Raw genomic sequence first — 17,416 nt, 5'->3', positions numbered from 1 at the left:
CGGATGGCCAGTGACCAATACTTCTGCCCAGGGGCAGAGCGAGGGGGATTGTGCCTCTGCCACACCCGTCCACCCCAGAATGCACCAGGAACACCCCTGGAATGCCCCCGCAGGGGCATGCCCCCCATCCCCTTGGCGCTACGCCACTGCCTCTGGGTATAGAAATCCCATAAATAAATAAATAAATAAATAAATAAATAAATAAATAAATAAATAAATAAATAAATAAATAAATAAATAGTGGTTCTCAACCTGTGGGTCACGACCCCTTTGGGGGTCGAATGACCCTTTCATAGGGGTCGCCTAAGACCATTGGAAAATGGTCTTTTAATATTTTATATATACCAATTTTATGGTTGAGGGTCACCACAACATGAGGAACTGTATTAAAGGGTCGCAGCATTAGAAAGGTTGAGAACCACTGGACTAAATGGATACAAATCAGACATTAAAAATGGAAAGAAACCAGTGGCTTTCAGACATAAAGAGTTGGTGCTTGCAGTGCTTCAACAGAAAAATGTCTGAGGCACACACTCCAGAGAGAAACTGCTGACTCTTACCAGACTTGGACTGAGCAGGGACTTGATTTGTTCCTCCTTGCAAGTTTGTGTGCAGGAATACTTCACTCAGTGCTGCCTTCTGAAGTTCTGGGATGTTACTGTGCTCTTTGATCAGCCTGGCCAGAAGAAAGTACCACTGGTCAACAGTGATGCAGTTCCGCATCAGCAGATGGGACACATGGCCACTGCTGGCTGGAGCCGACCCAGTGTTAAGATTTTAGGTAGCCTTTCTCCCCGCATGCAATGGCTTCTGATAGCCAGTGGAGGAGAGTTGTTTCATACTGTTCACCTTGGCCAGAGGATAAAATCCTAAATCCTCAGTATCTTCCACAGGTACTTCGTGACATACAGCAATCAAACCTAATGTTAAGCAGTTATCTGATGGCTGTCACTGGCAGCTGCATTCCCCAAGAGTGGAATGGAGACAGGCACACAGGCATCAGTTCAAATTAAAAACAGTAGTGCCATCATTGGGCGCTCTAGGATTTACACTGTGGTTTTCACTGATAGTAACAGTGTACTAGTGGGCCCTTGCCCATTTCCTCCGGCCAGCACGTCAGGCACCAGCAGGCAACAAAATGGGTTGTTGGGAGGTCTCCCAGTATAGGCCTGGCAACCCTGTCCATCAGTCACACAATGGTCTCCTTAAATCTGTAGTAGATATTATAGATATAGACTACAAATATGCCTATAAAAGTAGTTGCCTTGCCAAGAGTGTTGTTTTTATGTCTTAATTGTTAGGACACAAATGGCTTGGGGTGATTTGGCTATGATGTTGCATACTTAATAGGTGGTAAGAGGATTAACAGGTATGATGAACCTCTGCATAAATATCTTTTGAATGTTCTCCATTCAGATCTTCCTCCTAGTCTACTTAGTTTTGTTTTGTACTGCCCTCTTGTGGTCATTACCAAAAGCTTTGTTCCCCATGCAGGAAAAAAGTTTGTGAAATGTATTGAAAAGATTTATAAGTCGTCCCGCTCTTCAAATTGTTGTCAAGGTGGTGTAGAACAGCAGCAGTAATACATAAAAATATACATTCCAAAACAAAGACAGTCTAACAATACAGTATTAAACCACCATTAAAATCTAGGATTAGAGCAAGGAACAAAAGATAAGCTATTTAGCCAGCTGGCTAAAATAACCCAGGTACACAAATGCGCACAAACTCTGAACAAAGATCTAACTAAACAAAATCTTCACCAGGTATTTAAAACGAAATAACCTGGGCATGGGTGAGCTGCTTTGGGAAGGGAATTCTGTAACCAAGGTACCATGACTGCAGGGCTCTGTCTCTCCAGTGGTGAAACACACAGAAAGCAAGGTCTCCTGCCAGTCTTAGCTGTTGGGCCGGCTTTTCCAAATGCCCTGGCCCCAAGCTATCTATGTTTAATTTAAAATCTTCTGTCCTGCTTTTCTTCCATTGAGACCCAAGGAAGCATATAAAAGGAGTTTAAAACCAACAGTCCGAGAATAAGCACATTAAAATAATTATTCACAATTAGCCATTGCTAATAATGGGCAACTTTCAAATCATCAACCAATTAAACCAGCTACTCTAAGCCCTTTAAGGATCAAAAAGTAATTGCCTGCTCTCTAAATTGGACCTTTCAATAAGGTGCTTACCTGAAAGAATGATCATACCATATTTTTTCAGCCAACACCTGCTTCAAATCAGAAGAATGGGGGCTGGGAATATTCATCCCTTGTGGCTAATCTCTAGCAACCTGGAGTAGGGGCAGGGGTTTAAGCTCCATCTTGTCTTTGAAAATACAGGTTACGTTATTAGTTGTTATGGATTCTGATAGGTCTGTCCTGTTGAATACCTCAGCCAACTCTGTAATTTTCCCAGTATGAGAAGCAGTAGGGAGAGAATGCTGTGACTGAGGGACTATGACTGGCAAGCTGACCTAGTCTTAGTTCTGAGGTAAGCAAGCAGCATCTAGAACCCTTAGATTTCTTAACTTCAGCACTGTGGTCACTGTGACAGTGGTCAATATGGTGCTTCAGTCCAATGAACTTTTAGACAGGGAGTTCAGAGTTGCCAGCAAGCTGTGCTTCACATTTGTCAAGTGGCTGAGAGAATGTTAAATTGAAGCCATACCTGTATCCCCACCTCCACTCCCAAAATGGCACTCATTCATTATACAAGAGCTGAATGTGTTCTCAAACTGGAGCTGCCTGCTTGTCTTTGACATTCCCTCTATTTCTGTCTCTTCTGCAGAAGACCAGGTGGCCCAGCAGACAGAAGAAGTGTTCCAGAGCTATGCTTTCCACCGATACCAGCAGGAGTTGGAGCAGAATGAGGCTGATGTGCCAATAGATCCAGAAATTGCTGCAATCCAGCAGGAGCCAGGCAGGTAGAGTGCCACAGAATTTTACCCTGGTCCCTTCCCTGAATCGAAGGCAAGGCCAATGCCTGCCTCTATCCATGTTCCTGGCTAACCCATTTGTTTCTCGGCAGCACCAGCAACTTGGTAGGCAGGCGCCTGGCCACCATTGGTGATGACATCAATGCACGGTATGATAAAGAATTCTGTGAGATGCTGGAGTCCCTGCATCTGACAAGGGACAATGCCTATGAATACTTCACCAGAATAGCCTCCAGGTAAGTCAAGCAGGTAGCCACCTAGATTCTTATGGTCCTTCTCAAGAATATCATAGTTGAATTGGGTTCAGTTTCCAGCTTCCAAAGTGGCCAGATGTAGCCCTGTTTGAGTGTTCTTATGCAGGGGCAAATGAAGGCTAAAGATGCGAGTGATCTACTAAAGCTTCAACTACATCATCCATTGTTTTGAAACTCTGAATTGAATTCCAGTTTCTTGTTCCCTGGAGCTGTAAGCCATCACACCACCACAGTTCTTCTTAGATATTTCCTAGACTTGCTGATATTCCTCCACACATACACAGCCCATCCCCGATTTTAATGGGACTTTACTGTTCCTATCTGCATTATGTTTGAGATTGATTTTGGCCTTGATCATTTGAAACTTAACTGGGGACTGACCCAGATTTCTCACAGGAGAAATCTGACAGCTACTCTGTTTCAAGTCTCAGTTGATAGGCAAACATGGGACTTAAATTTAAAACCACCACTACAAAATGCCCTGCTGGATCATACCAGAGGTGAATCAACTCTAGATCATTCCGTATCATCGGCCAGGAAGATGCCTTCAGCAGACCATGAAGATCAGCCTACCCTTGTCATTTGCCCTGCACCTTTGGTTATTAGGTTTAGTGTTGCTGGACATTGAAGTTCCATTTAGTTTTCATGATAATAATAAAATGCATTTGAGTGTTTGCCTTTCTTTCCTTTGAAAGCTACTTTTGAGAAGCCTTCTCCTAGGAGTAGCTTGTCTAGGAGTCCACAAACATTTAGGCTTTGCTCATTAGCCAGCCATTACTTGTGGTCACCCTTCCCCACTCCCTAGGGTCCCATCCAAGTCCCCCATGAGTCCTGACTTTTGCCTTCTGCAAAATGAGGGGCTGACCCATTTCTGCATTCTGCAAGTCAAGGACATTTCACAGAAAGTGTTGAGTGGCTTTGTGGAGCCCCAAACTCGTCCACACTAGTGATCTGCCAAATGCAAGGCCTGTGATGCAGCCTTCATGGTTTCTGTTGTTGCAGCAAGAGTGTTGTTCTCACTGACCCACCTGTGTGCAGATGTACGTCCGCTCCCAGTCCTCTGTGATTATTGTTTAACTGTCTCTTCTGTCCTCTCTTCCTGCTCTCCCCTCCTTGGGAAGCCAAGCAGCGTTGTTCTCATCGTTTTACCACCTTGAGGTGGTAAATGTTCTGCAGCCAGGTAAATTAACGTATGGTGCTTTCTTTTCCTCTGTTTAACGCTCTGTATTCCATGCTAGGCCATCTAAATATCCCAGTTTGTGTGGATTTCCAAGTTCATATAAGGCACTGAATTGTGCATCTATGTTATAGTGCTGCTAACCTATTTCATTTTTATGTAATTGTTTTAAAATGCTTAGTCAGCCAATTAAGATCTTAAAGCAACTAACAACCATAGAATCACAGATAAGAACAGTCCATGGGGCAGCATCAGCCAGTCAACAAAATACCTTCCTAAATAAACTTGGATGAGCTGTCTGTAACAAGCCTCTGAAAATAACATTCCATAGAAATAGGGCCTCACCACAAAAAAGGCCCTGCTACATACCTTCAAAAGATATATCCAATGTAGCCCCACGTTTGAAAACTTCAGAGCCTGTGTGTTTTATTGGGAAAGCTGTTCATTTGTGTACAAATCCTCTGCTTTCAACAAGATGAAAATGGAAAATCTTGGAAATATTCCAGCAAGCTGATAAGTAGAGAGTGAGCTTTGCTTCTGCATTGCATTCTGCCTTCCCCTTTCCCCATGCTACTTCCCCAGTATGTACGGGAAAGGACCAAGTCAGGTTGTTTACTGGATCATTCTAATATAAATTGGGGGTTCCTCTATCAGTGGAATTGCAAGATCTGCAAGGATCCACTGCTGGTAATGTTTGATACACAAGCACTGACAATTAACAGTACACAAGAACATGATTTAGTCTTGTGACTAAATGGCAGGTGTTATTTACTTGTTTTTCATTATAACGTGGCTGAGCCCTATTTGAATGGGACATTTTGGAGCCTGATCTAGAGTTTGCATGTTCCAGAGCAAGATCAGCCCTTGAGAAAAGCAGTAGCTTCCTCTCTCAAGAAGTTCATGCTTCCTTTAGACATGTTGCAGGAAGTACCTAGATTCTAAAATGACTAAACTGGGCCTATTGTAGTTTGGTCACCATATGAGAAGATAAGACTCACTGAAAAAGGCAATAATGCTAGAAAAAAGTTGAAGGCAGAAGGGGGTAAAAAGATCCAACATGAGATGGATTGGCTCTATGAAGGAAGCCACAGCCCTCAGTTTGCAAGACCTGAGCAAGGCTGTTAACGATAGGATGGTTTGGGGGGCTTTGATTCATGGGGTCCCCAAGAGTCAGAAGCGACTTGAGGGCACTTAACACTCACAGAGAAGTGTCTGAATTCCACGGGAAGATTTATTTGCTGCTCCCTCCAACAAGGAATATCCTGGACAACATGATGTGGTTCAGGGCTATGCTCATGTGGGTGGTTTGTCTTCCGTGGCAGCATAAAGGCAACGGGGCAGTCTGATTTATTTGCACCTTTGCTGCAGAAGTGCCTTGGCTGTGTGCAGATGAACAAAGCAGCACACTGTTACCCAGCTGGGTGTCCAAACAATGCTTTATTGATGCCAGCGGAATATGAACAAGCAAAGTCCCGGTAGGAGACAGCAAGTAGCCAGCCATGAAAGGTAGCCCAGACTGAAAACAAAACAGAACCCTCTGCTCTTTTCCACAGTTTATTTGAAAGTGGTGTAAACTGGGGCCGTGTGATAGCACTACTGGGCTTTGGCTACAGGATGGCAATCCATGTTTTCCAGCAAGGGATGACTGGCTTCCTGGGGAGAATCACCCACTTCATAGTAGACTTCGTGCTTCACAATCGCATTGCCCGGTGGATTGCCCAGCAGGGAGGATGGGTAAGTCCCCAACACATTTTTAAGAACAGAATTATTTCTCTTAATGTGACAGTGGTATAAATCTGACCTCCTCCCTTCACTGTTGACAGGAAAGCTGTGTGGCTCCTCTGATCATCTGCTAGGTTCCCTTGCTGTTTTCTCTGCTAGGCCCACTGGCATCTCACCCCATTCCCTGTGGCCTTTTGGTACCAGGTGATTACCTCTCATCCTTGCAGTTTCTCTTCTCACTTAGCCTCTTCACACAGATCTTCTCTGTTCCACTTTCCCCATTCCTCAGCAGAAGCAAGATCAGCTACTGGGGACTTTTAGGACCACTTTAAACATTAAACTTTCCCCCCTTTAATACACATGTCTGTTTCTGAGGACAGATGCATAAAATATCCCAACCAACCCCCCCCCCCCTCCCTTTATCAGACAGACACAGAAATTCATTTTGCAGGTCTTTGGGCATCTTTCTTTCCAAAATGTTGCAACAAGCAGCTGCCATTGCATGGTATGGTCACCAGGCTTTTAAAAGTAACAACATTTTTCTCTCCCACTAGGTGGCAGCAATGGACTTAAGCAATGTTTACTTGAAGTACGTGATCGCTTTGGCAGCGTTGATCTTGCTGGGTCAATTTGTGGTACATCGTTTCTTCAGGCCGTGACTGAGGGGAAACATGCTAGTGGCCATGCACATGCCAGCTGCTGATGTGCTGCTCTGTGGCGATGCTTTCAAAGAAAGAAGGATTCAGGAAACAACCAAAGGAAAACCCTGTTGCAACTGGCAGCGTTAATTCCAGCGTGGCAGCAGTATATTCAAAGCAGGGAATCCACAGTGTAGTATTAAAGGGAAACATGGAAGAGGATTTATTATATCTGGAGGCCACAGGGACCAAAGGTTGCTCAAAACAGATTCACAATGCTGTGTCAAAGAAGAGAGAAGGGAGTATCTCCTCTGTGAAGTCTCTAAGAACAACAAATCCTTTTCCAGAACAATCTCAGGGCCAGTTCTAATATAACTTTTTGCAGTCCCATCCTGATGGAAAGCAGAAACATGCTAGGCCATGTACAGCATCATTGTGTACTCCACATGTGTGCATTTGGATCTCTTCTTCCCAACTCCATGAACCTTTCTGGTGCTGTAATAATCATGTGGCGTTCAGCTGATTGGTAGAATGTGCCTATCAGTCCCTTAATTTATTGGCAGGTCACCTTTTATGACGAGTGTATGCAACATTTATGGAGTAGATTTTTAGACATCATATATCCAGGGCGGCAGACATCTTGTCAGCAATTCAGCATCAGATGTGGGTTTCAGGATTTCTCCTCATTATTAATTCAGAGGTGCCTCTCCACCCAGGCATGCCACTTGGTGCTTTCTAGTGGCTTTTCGTATTGTCTTACTCATTATTACTCTGCATCAGTCCTTGTCTGTCAACTAATGGATAGGGCCAGCTGTTTTGAAAGGATTTGAATAGAGCCTTATTTCTGTTCCATTTTAATCTGGAGGATGCCACTCTGTTTCCTACACAACAGCAGCATTGTCTGTGCCTTTTCAAGATAATCAGCAGCATGGCAAAGAATGGGAGGTTGGCTGCTGTTTTCTAAATATGCAGTTGTAGTTCCATGCCCTTTTGACAATCAGCTATTGATTGTCTTAGATTTGCTTTATACAGATGATGTGGAAAAACTGTTCCCTATGAATTCCTTAATTAGGATGTCACTGTTTCCCCAGACAAGATGTACATGATTCAGCCAACACACACATTTAAGATGGCATTTCTATGCACTCATAGTCTATCAGTAAGAGTAATTTCTGAGTAAACAAGTCTAAGAATGGGCAGGCTCTTACCACTTCCACTGAAAACAGGGGTTTAGAGTTGCTCAGTTAACTGTACCACGCTTAATTGGAACTCTTCTTTGTTGTTTCATCAACCATTTTTGTTGAAATGCAGCATCCTGAGCAACAGGAGGCAGTCATGTGCAGAGTCTAACTCCAAACAGTTTTGTGTTTGGAGTCATTTTGTTTTTTAAAAGCTAGCTTTATTCCACATCTTTTCTCATTCTGCTTTTTCTGTTACTAGATATTGCTGTGTTGAAATCTTAGGTAAAACATTAGTTCACTTCAGTGAAACCAAGATTTCCAACGAACATCTGTGCGTGCAGTTGCAAGCAGGGGACGCATGCACGTTTAGTGGATTCTTTTTCTTTGCTTTACATAGCCATAAACATGTTAGTACTGAGAGCTCATTAGAAGCTTTTTCATGGCTCTCTTATTTACCAAAAGCTCTTAAGTTGGAGATTTGGAAGTAGCACAGGTTTCTTCTCTCCATTCTCAAAGTTTACATTTTAAATGTTCCTCTAACTGGATTTTCTTCTGCCTCCAGCAATATTTTTGTTTTGCTCAAATTTTAAATTTAGCTATCAATATTTGGAGGTACAAATCCTATATTAAGGTCTTTTCATTCCCAGACTTTTAGCCCAGTCCTGTGGAAATTTACTCAAGAGATAAACCCAATCAAGTTCCAACTATTACTGCAGAGAGAAAAGCTTTTTAAGAAAAGCCTTTCAAATGAATTCTGTCTACAGATCCATGGATTAGAATGGACTGTGTGTCTCACTTAGTTCACATCCCTCATTGAGAGATTACCCCAGGGATTTCCAACCTTGATAAAATGAACTACTTTTGAAATTTTGAAAACAGGTAGAGAACCATAAAATGGTTGCCATAGGAACTGAGTCCAATTACTAGGGAGGTTCCACAGTATGTTAGGAGGTTCCATGCAAAGCATTGTTCTGTGACAAAGACAGATTTTGTCCGCATGGGTGCTCCCTGCTGATACAAAAAGGTTGCCTCTTGGGATCTTCTAAAATGCCTTCTACTTCACTGACATGGAGGAAAGCCATGATTGACTCTTTACTTTGAGGAAGAACCAGATGGACACCAGAAAATACATCTGTAGGCACATCTGTGACTATCCACTAATAATCATTAAAAACAGTTATCTACAGTAATATTTTCACAAGTATATATTATTTCACAAGTAATATATTGCAGTCTGTAGCAAGAATTCAAAGGAAATCCCAAAGTAGCAGGTTCTGATCAGGAGCGCTTTCTTCAAGACCCACTTCTTGTTGTAGTGGGACTTGGAACTGCTCTTTTGGCTTCTTTCTCTCAAAAAATTCCTGCAAGGATTCCTCTCCAGATCCTTGGGATTAAAGACACTTGGGACTCCAGATCCTTGACTTTTCCTATTCCCAAATTGCCTTCTACCTCAGCATTCTCAGATTTGCTTCAGAGGGAAGCAGAAGCTTCCCGTCCTATTGTGTAGAGGAGAGTGCAAAACAGGAAAATTGCAGGAGTGTCGTTTGCCATTACCCACCTCTAATTTTCTAAACTCTGTTTAAAACTTTGTGCCATTTAAAGATTTTCTGTGGCACTCTGGTGTGAACAACCAATCTTGTTTGGTCAGGGTTCTATAAACACAGTTTGAAAATGTCTGCTATTGGGTACTAGCTACTGTGGTATTGTCTGAAAGAGAGGTGGAACTGCTACTGAATGCTTGAGGGGGGTGTTTGTTCCCTGGGAGGAGTCTGCAGCAGGTTTCAAGGGGCGGCTGAGAAAGTACGTTTGTATTTCTTTGCTTAGCTGGGAAGAATTTTGCTGTTCCCCAGTAGCTTAACAGAAGAAGCAAGTCTGACAGGCAGGTCTGTTGTAACACCAGCTGACCCACTCAGTTTGCCAAGACTGACAGCCACTGTGGATGCTAGTTAATAGAAAGTCTGTTTCTAACCAGATAACAGTTCTGCACTGGAACAAGAAATAACAAAATTCCTGAAGGCACACAAAGATTTATTGATGTAGTGCATTGTCAGCAAATGGCTCTTTTTCAGGGGAAATCACTAATAGTAATCATGATAGAAAAAGTTGGAAATTGGAATTGCTCCAAAAAAGTTTTTGTAGACCCTTAGACATTTTTGTTTTGACCTGATAGAGAATTATTGCAGCTTGCAAGCTTGCATGTTCCTTCCAGGGTTGCTGCTTTGAGTCCTATTGCAGGAGGAAATGGATTCTGTCTACAGATCCATGGATTAGAATGGACTTTAAATACAGTATTTTAAAATCTTAACATACTTTATGTTTTAGATCTTTTGGCACCACAGCAGCATTTACTGTTCCAGAAGTGTCTCCAACACTGCAGTAAATACAGGTGGGCAGGGTGGGCAGTGATTCTGCAGAAACAACTTACTAATACTGGACATAGAAGGCAACTTCCTGAGAATCCTAACTTTCATATTTTAAAATAACAAGATTCTGTCTAGTCCTTATGACTGCAAATATTTTTGTGAGCAATGCCTATTTGAAAGATGCCACAAAAGGAACTAAGACCTCCAGAGGGGGATTAAATACCCTGTATAGTTCTGAGCCCTTCCTTATGAATGAATTAGGCAAAATAAGTCATGCAGATCTGCTTATTTTGTATGTAATATATGCATATTACAGCATTCAGCTTCTAGGGAGGGTATAGAATTTGGATTGCCCAAGTACCTAACAATAATATTTTAATGCTTGGAGGGTACCAAGTCATGGGCCACAGGCCTCCATGTTGGCTCATAAGATGATGGTTTGAGGGATTCTATTTATCCTGTTACCATGTAAACATCACCAAAGGAAGGAAACAAATGCTGAGGACTAGTCATTTGAATTGTCCCTGTCTAGCTTTGAATTTAATTCCTCCATCTTCTACTTTACGGGCATTAATCAGCACACTAGTCAAGGTGACCCAGATTCCACCACTCCTGTGAGGGAGCCTTGAATCCCTGCCCTCTGAACCACGAGAGATGTTGCTTCTCTTCAGCTTTGCAAATTTTCCTGGAGACACTTCCGGGGCAGATCTTATCCCAGACGAATGAGCCACTGAGAGAGCCCAGAAATCAGATCTCCTTGAGGTACAGAAAAGTCTTTTGGAAGGAAGCCTCTGTTTGGTTTTTACATGTGTACTTGAAACCATAATGTAGCTACAAGTCACTTTCTCTTACTTTGTATTATATTTGTATAAACTACTTATATCCATATAGCCAGAGACCAGGTCTACTGCCACTGTTGGCAGGACTCTTTGTAGTCCAAGTGCCAGTTATACCCAGGTTGAAAGCCACCCGCCCCACCGTGCAATTCCAATTATTCAGAATTTTTGGAATTCCTTTTGCTAGATATCCCAGAGCCAAAAAACAACAGATTTTAGGTATAATTTCAGCATAGAAATATTTAAATACACAGTATAGCCCTAACCTAGATATCCCCAGTATAGCTCCAAACTAGGCAGGGACTTTATATTATCTTATTAGCCTAATTCCAGAACTGCTGTCAATCATGTGAATCTCCACCCAGAATAAACATCTCCTGGAGACACTTCTGGGCTGCACTCCTTAAGTTGCTTTCTTTGGTTGGGTTATAAATATTTTCATTAATAATAATTAATTTTTGGCAGAGAGCCCCATTCAAAAGGAGAGGCTTGCCACCACACTGGCAGATTCACCCTCCCGGGGCACTTGCCCCGGCATCGGGGTGATCCTGCTGGCATGCAGACATCGCTGGCACTCCCACCCTCCCATGCTGGAACATGGCACTGAATGCTGCACCAGCCCCACAGGACCCTGCTGCTGCGCATGTAGCTGGGGTATGGCCAGGGGATCAGCCAACTTTAGTCAGCTTCCTCCTGGTCTTTACTAGTGTTATACTGGTAGGCCACAGTTTGGACTTAAGCCACCCTTTTGGGTGGCGTATGTCCACTGTGGCCCATTGAGGTGTTTTGGCAGCAGGGAGATCTTTGCAAATTGCAAGCCTCCCCGTGCCACTGAGAAGCCTCTATGGAAGCAGCGTGATGGTGCTGCATCGGTGTGGTAGCCCACTACCTCCCTTTGGATGGGGCTGTGTCACAGGAGTAACTATGCATGAAACTGCCTTGTACTAAGCCAGCTCCATGATATATCAAGGTTGTACCTTCTGACTGGCATTCCAAGGTTTTTCATGTTTCCTATGAACTGACCTTTTTAATTGGAGATGCCAGCAATTGAACCTAGGACCATCTGCATGGAAAGCAGATGCTCTGCCACTGAGCAGCAGCCCCAGTCACAGGAATGACGGCTAAATAATGGATGGAATGCCAGACAATTGGTTCTTGAAAGACACTGATTGGAAGAAGGGAGCTTTTTGTTGAACACTGATTTTGTATTTAAAATGTGACTTGTCTACAATATTTAACAGACTATGCACGTCTAACAATTATTTTTTCTTTCTGATCTCAAAACGAGGGGGGAGCCCTTCAAGTAAACGTGGATAGTTTGATGTACAAGAACAAGCCTTAATTACGCATCAGGGGAAAATCCAGTCACTTGCTGTTCTACCTCCATCAGAGAAGAAAGGAAATGACCCCTCCACTGAGGGGGGCATCGTGGTGCTACTGCCCTTGGGGATGTGAAATTAGCCTTTTTATATTGACAAAGGAGGAGTCTTTAAGTATTTGTTGCACAGTATATCCCTGGGGAATGCACTGGGTTGTCTTACTGGAGAGTGGCATCTTTTGTGTACTTAAATGGTATGGTGCCTAGCACACGTGGCAATAAATAAATGTTGAATAGTAGCAGTTGTAATATATATTTCCAAATAAAAAAAATATATGCAACACTGGTTCTGAATGAGCAGATTTTTCCAAGGTTTTGCTCTAAAAATATGTGAGAGGAAATGACGTTTTCTAATGTAAAAGATCCTTTATTTTTATTAGTTTAATATCCTGTCCTCCTCCTTCAAAACAGGCTCAGAGCAGCTCACAACAGTCAATTTAAAACTATAATAAAATCACACCGTGCCACAAATTACCATTCTTGTCACCCCAAAACCAATAAGTAGTAGAAGCCATCAGAGGGCGGGAACAAATCATTAGAGGAAAAGAGAAAGGCCATGAAAATAATAACAAAAAAGGAACAGAAAGAAAAGTGCAGGAAAAGGGACAGAGAAAAGGGAGGAGTAGGGAAGCCAGCTGACATGTTGCCCTCCACCACAGTCCTGCCGGAACTGCTATCTTACAGGTTCTGCGGAATTGAAGCATGTCTCGCAGGGCCTGGGTCTCCCTTGGGAGATTGTTCCCACCAGGCTGGGGGCAGAGACAAAAAGGCTCTGGCTCTGGTTGAGGACTGCCAGACACTTTTCAAGTCAGGGACCAACAGGAAGTTATTACTTCCTGAGCATAACGTTCTTTGTGGATTGTTCTGAGAGAGGCAGTCTCACAGATATGAAGGTCCCAGACTGTTTAGGGTTTTAAAGATTAATTCCAAAACCTTGAACCTGATTCGGTATTCCACCTGGAGCTAGTGCAGTTGACAGCACTGGTTGGATATGTGCTCTCTACGATATCCTGGTAAGGATCTGAGCAGTTGCATTCTGGACCAGCCGAAGCTTCCAGAGTAGTCTCAAGGATAGACCTGTGTAAAGAAAGTTACAGTAGTCTAATCTGGACATGACAGTTGCATGCATCACTGTGGCTATGTTGGGGCGAGACAGGGAGGGTGCCAGTTGCCTAGCCTGGTGAAGATGGGGGAAAGCCAGCTTGACAATGTTTGTGACTTGTGCCTCCATGGAGAGGGAGGCATCCAGGATCACACCTGGATTCCTGACAGTCGGCATATGTATTAATTGCACACCGTCTAGAGCTAGGAGCCAGCATTCCTTTCCTAAGTCTGCCCAGCCTCTGTCTTCAATGGATTTAACTCCATCCAATTCTGTTTCAGCTATTTCATCACTGGCCAATAAATCCAGGGTGGCATCTGGTCAGCTGCCCATCAACAGATACATCTGGATGTTATTGGAAATGCTGAGCTGTTCTTTTGGAAGACCTCTTTGTCCTTCATACGCAGCAAGCTTTATGAAGGGCTGTGTGGTCTTTTGCTTTGTAGCCAATGTGGCAGGTGACTAGATGCTCTTAGAGCCAAGTAGCACATATGGAAATTACTAGTATAAGCTGGCATTCAGACTTAGTATGTGAGAGATTAAAATCAGGAAATGGTTATGCAATACTGTGCAACACGGTAACTTTGCACATCAGATGAGTGGCCTGAATTACAGTTGTAATCTGGCTAGATGGCCTTCGCTGAACCAAATTCAATTGTTAACCTAAAACACTGCAAAAACTCTGAAAATATTGTAAAAATCCAGACATATTCAGTGTCATGATTGTAGAAATATAGGATTGCAAGAAATGTGCAGGGACAAAGCTTTTTCAAATGGGAAAGATTTAGGAGGAGTGAATTCCTCTGTGTAAAAGAGCAGCAGGAACATGGATGTCACGCCTTCTTTTTGTAATCTAAGAATAAGCATCTCTCACACTGCTGGTCTGCAGAGGCCATCAAAGGAAACAGTAATAAAATTGTTCTGATTGCTGACTTGAGAACTTCCAGGTAAATAGAAAAAAATGTGGGGATATTGACTAGACAATATCAGTGCTATCCTAATAAACTCACGTATGCAGAATAATGCACTTTAAATGCACTTTGAGGCTGGATTTTACTGTGTGGAATAGCAAAATTCACTTTCAAACAACTGTGAAAGTGGATTGAACATGCATTATTCTGCATGTGTGGAAGGGGCCTTTGTGTGACAAAAACTCCAGCCCTGATCAGTTTCAAGTTTGTGTGTCCCTTTATCACACACTGGATCCATTCAAAGCCTGGTATGGTACTTGCTGATGTATGTCTGCCTCTTCCAGTTAATTGTGTGTTTGTGTGGAATCCATAGTCAGAAATGGGAGTTCTGCTTAGTCTGTTCAAGCGACAACTATCTTGTATTTCTAAAGGCAAAAAAAAAAAAAAACCCTGATGGTGGGGGGTGACCAAAGTTATCACTGCACACACATTCTGAATTACCTGATTTTCATTTCACGCATACCGGGATGTTTTTCGCAGGGGCGGGGGGGAGGCTTATGTGGTTCCCCGTTGCTGGTGTTGCTCCCAATGTGGTGCAAATGCAAACTTTCCCACCCCCACCGCAGTCATTTAGGCTTTGCTGTGATCTTTCACAAAACCTCACAGCAAAGCAGATTTGAAAAACATCAGAAACAAATCTGGGAAAACCTGGGAGGTACACGAATGTGAACTTGAAACGTCAAAAGCAGCACTTTGACCATCTTCTCTTAAAATGTTTCTCAAAAGCTAATGGAATGCTAGTGCAGCCAAACAGTGCTGGAGGAACATTGATTCTTGCTCTGTGGTGTAGGAATGCTCTTGAATTCTGTCTGCCACATACGTCTCTGAGAAAACAGCACACACACACACCTTTACTAAACGTTTCTGGGTCACAGCGCAGAAAACGAGCCCATGGATATCCACCAAACCTGTCTCTTCACAGTGACCATTTGGAACACATGCCAAGCAGGCAAATGAGCGCTGCATGAAGATCCTAAGTGAGATCACTGTCTATTCTTAATCTCTCTGTCTCACAGCAGGTTTAGTAGACACCAATAAATGACCCATAGAGAATGTTACCAGCTTGCACCTGCTGCCACAGAACACCACTGTGCCTTCTCTCTCTTTGTTAAGCAAAAGGTTAAATAGTAACAAAATAAATATATGGGCCTCATAAAAATAGCAGCTGCCTCTATAACCAACTAGAATTTATTGTCCTAATTCAAGCTCCTAGTTTAATTCATTTAGCAATAACAAGCAATGCTAAGACAAAACTTTGCACCTGTGGCCTTTAAGGAAAGCTATTTGGGCACCAGTCTTTGTTGCTTTTTTGGTAGCTCCATAATCAGCCCAAGATCAGCTTGCCCTCCATCCATAAGAGAATCTAAACAGGCTGTCACGGGGAAGAGATGCATGAGGAGCAAGTGGGCGTTAGAGGCAACCAAGGGATTCCTGTGTTGTGAGGTTTGCTCCAGATTGTTAGGACCCTTCATATCTCCTTGGTCTCTCTACTGGTATATTTCCAAGTAGTAGCCACCTGTGGTCCCAGGAAAACAGAATAATGGGAAACAAAGGCCCATTTCAACATTGGTTGGGCAATGAAATAAATGAAGGTTAGCTGAAGTCTACGGAAGTTTATGCCATTATCAGTTTTTGTAGTCAGTGTGCTCCATTTGCCTCATATGCCCAGAGCCTATGCACAGCCCTCTGTGCATAGAGAGGCAGTTATAGACATTCTACAGAGTCCTTTTCTGTTTTATTGGTCACACACTGAATCTGCTGCTATGACACCAAACACAATGAAATGTGCCAACTGTTTTTGACGGCACAAAATCCTCCCACATCTCACAGGAAACCAGGAATTCACTGCATTCCAGATCCTCTCCTAAGGAACATGAATATGTTATGCACTAAGAGCCTAGAAAGGAAAGGGCTGTTGCATTTCTATTGCACATGCTGATCTGAACATCATTAATCTCCATTTGTCTGTAAAAGGCACTTGATGGCCCCACCAGAACCAATTGAACAAACACTTGTTTGGAACGAAAACACAGGAGTCCGAATTTATTCCTAAAGTACTTCTCAGCACATGAGACACAGTCACGTTTTTTACTTCATTTATCTCAAATGTCAGTGCATGCAGAAGAAAACGAGACTGAGAGTGTGATTCAATGGTTAAAAGATTTTAAAGGGGGAATTTCAACTGGTGCAGTTTTTCTCCTCAGTTTGTGCTATCATTAAGATACAGGAAGCACCTTTCAAAGAAGCCCCGGGGTTATAGCTGAAACAAAGTAAGACAAATCTCTTGTATCTTAATAAAGCATCAAATATATTCTAAATGGACAAGTAAGAATCCATTTTGCATTCAAAAGCAACCTGCAATGTCTAAACAGACATGACTGTTGGAAGACTTCTCCCCACACTCTTGTTCAGTCAGCCTCCAGCTCGGGCTCCCACAATCTTCCTCCCTGGTCGAATCCCCACTGCCGTCTTAGCCAGGTTTCAGAACACAAACTAACCAGGTTTGAGGGACGACCTCCCCATTGCTTGCGTGGCAGATTCCGTTTTTGGCGCTTGTTCTCCCCATTAATCCGTGTTCCGGCAGGACCTGGTTGCAAGTGGTATTGACCCCATTAACGTGGTTCAGAGCTGATCCGAGGGGAGGGATGAGGGTTGAAACCCTGACTTGTTTCCCACCCCTGGAGTGTGACGCAGAATTCAGGCAACCAATCAGCGCTGCGATGCGTGCACAGCCTTTCCTTGGTTTCATTTCCACGTTTGCGATCGTCCAGCAGATGGGGACGCAAACGTTAAACAGTCAAACGTGTAACTTTGAATAGTTAATCGTTTACACAGGTAACGATTAACTGTTTGCACAGTTAA

The 17,416-nt window shown here is 43.1% G+C and overlaps 1 protein-coding gene across 2 annotated transcripts in view; it reads left to right on the top strand.

Moving 5' to 3' along the window:
• BAK1 (BCL2 antagonist/killer 1) overlaps positions 1 to 12,764 on the top strand; it is a 42,856-nt gene extending 30,092 nt beyond the window's left edge. For both annotated transcript variants that reach the window (XM_048498502.1, XM_048498503.1), the window contains exons 3-6: positions 2,785 to 2,920; positions 3,025 to 3,168; positions 5,917 to 6,097; positions 6,640 to 12,764. In XM_048498502.1, the coding sequence (XP_048354459.1) occupies positions 2,785 to 2,920; positions 3,025 to 3,168; positions 5,917 to 6,097; positions 6,640 to 6,744 (566 nt within the window). In that variant the 3' untranslated portion in view covers positions 6,745 to 12,764. The remainder of the gene's footprint in view (positions 1 to 2,784; positions 2,921 to 3,024; positions 3,169 to 5,916; positions 6,098 to 6,639) is intronic.
• The last annotated feature ends 4,652 nt before the right edge of the window (positions 12,765 to 17,416 follow it).

The sequence above is a fragment of the Sphaerodactylus townsendi genome, linkage group LG05 (assembly GCF_021028975.2).
Source record: "Sphaerodactylus townsendi isolate TG3544 linkage group LG05, MPM_Stown_v2.3, whole genome shotgun sequence".
In the NCBI taxonomy this organism is placed as follows: domain Eukaryota; kingdom Metazoa; phylum Chordata; class Lepidosauria; order Squamata; family Sphaerodactylidae; genus Sphaerodactylus; species Sphaerodactylus townsendi.
This window is presented reverse-complemented; position numbering and strand designations above follow the sequence as displayed.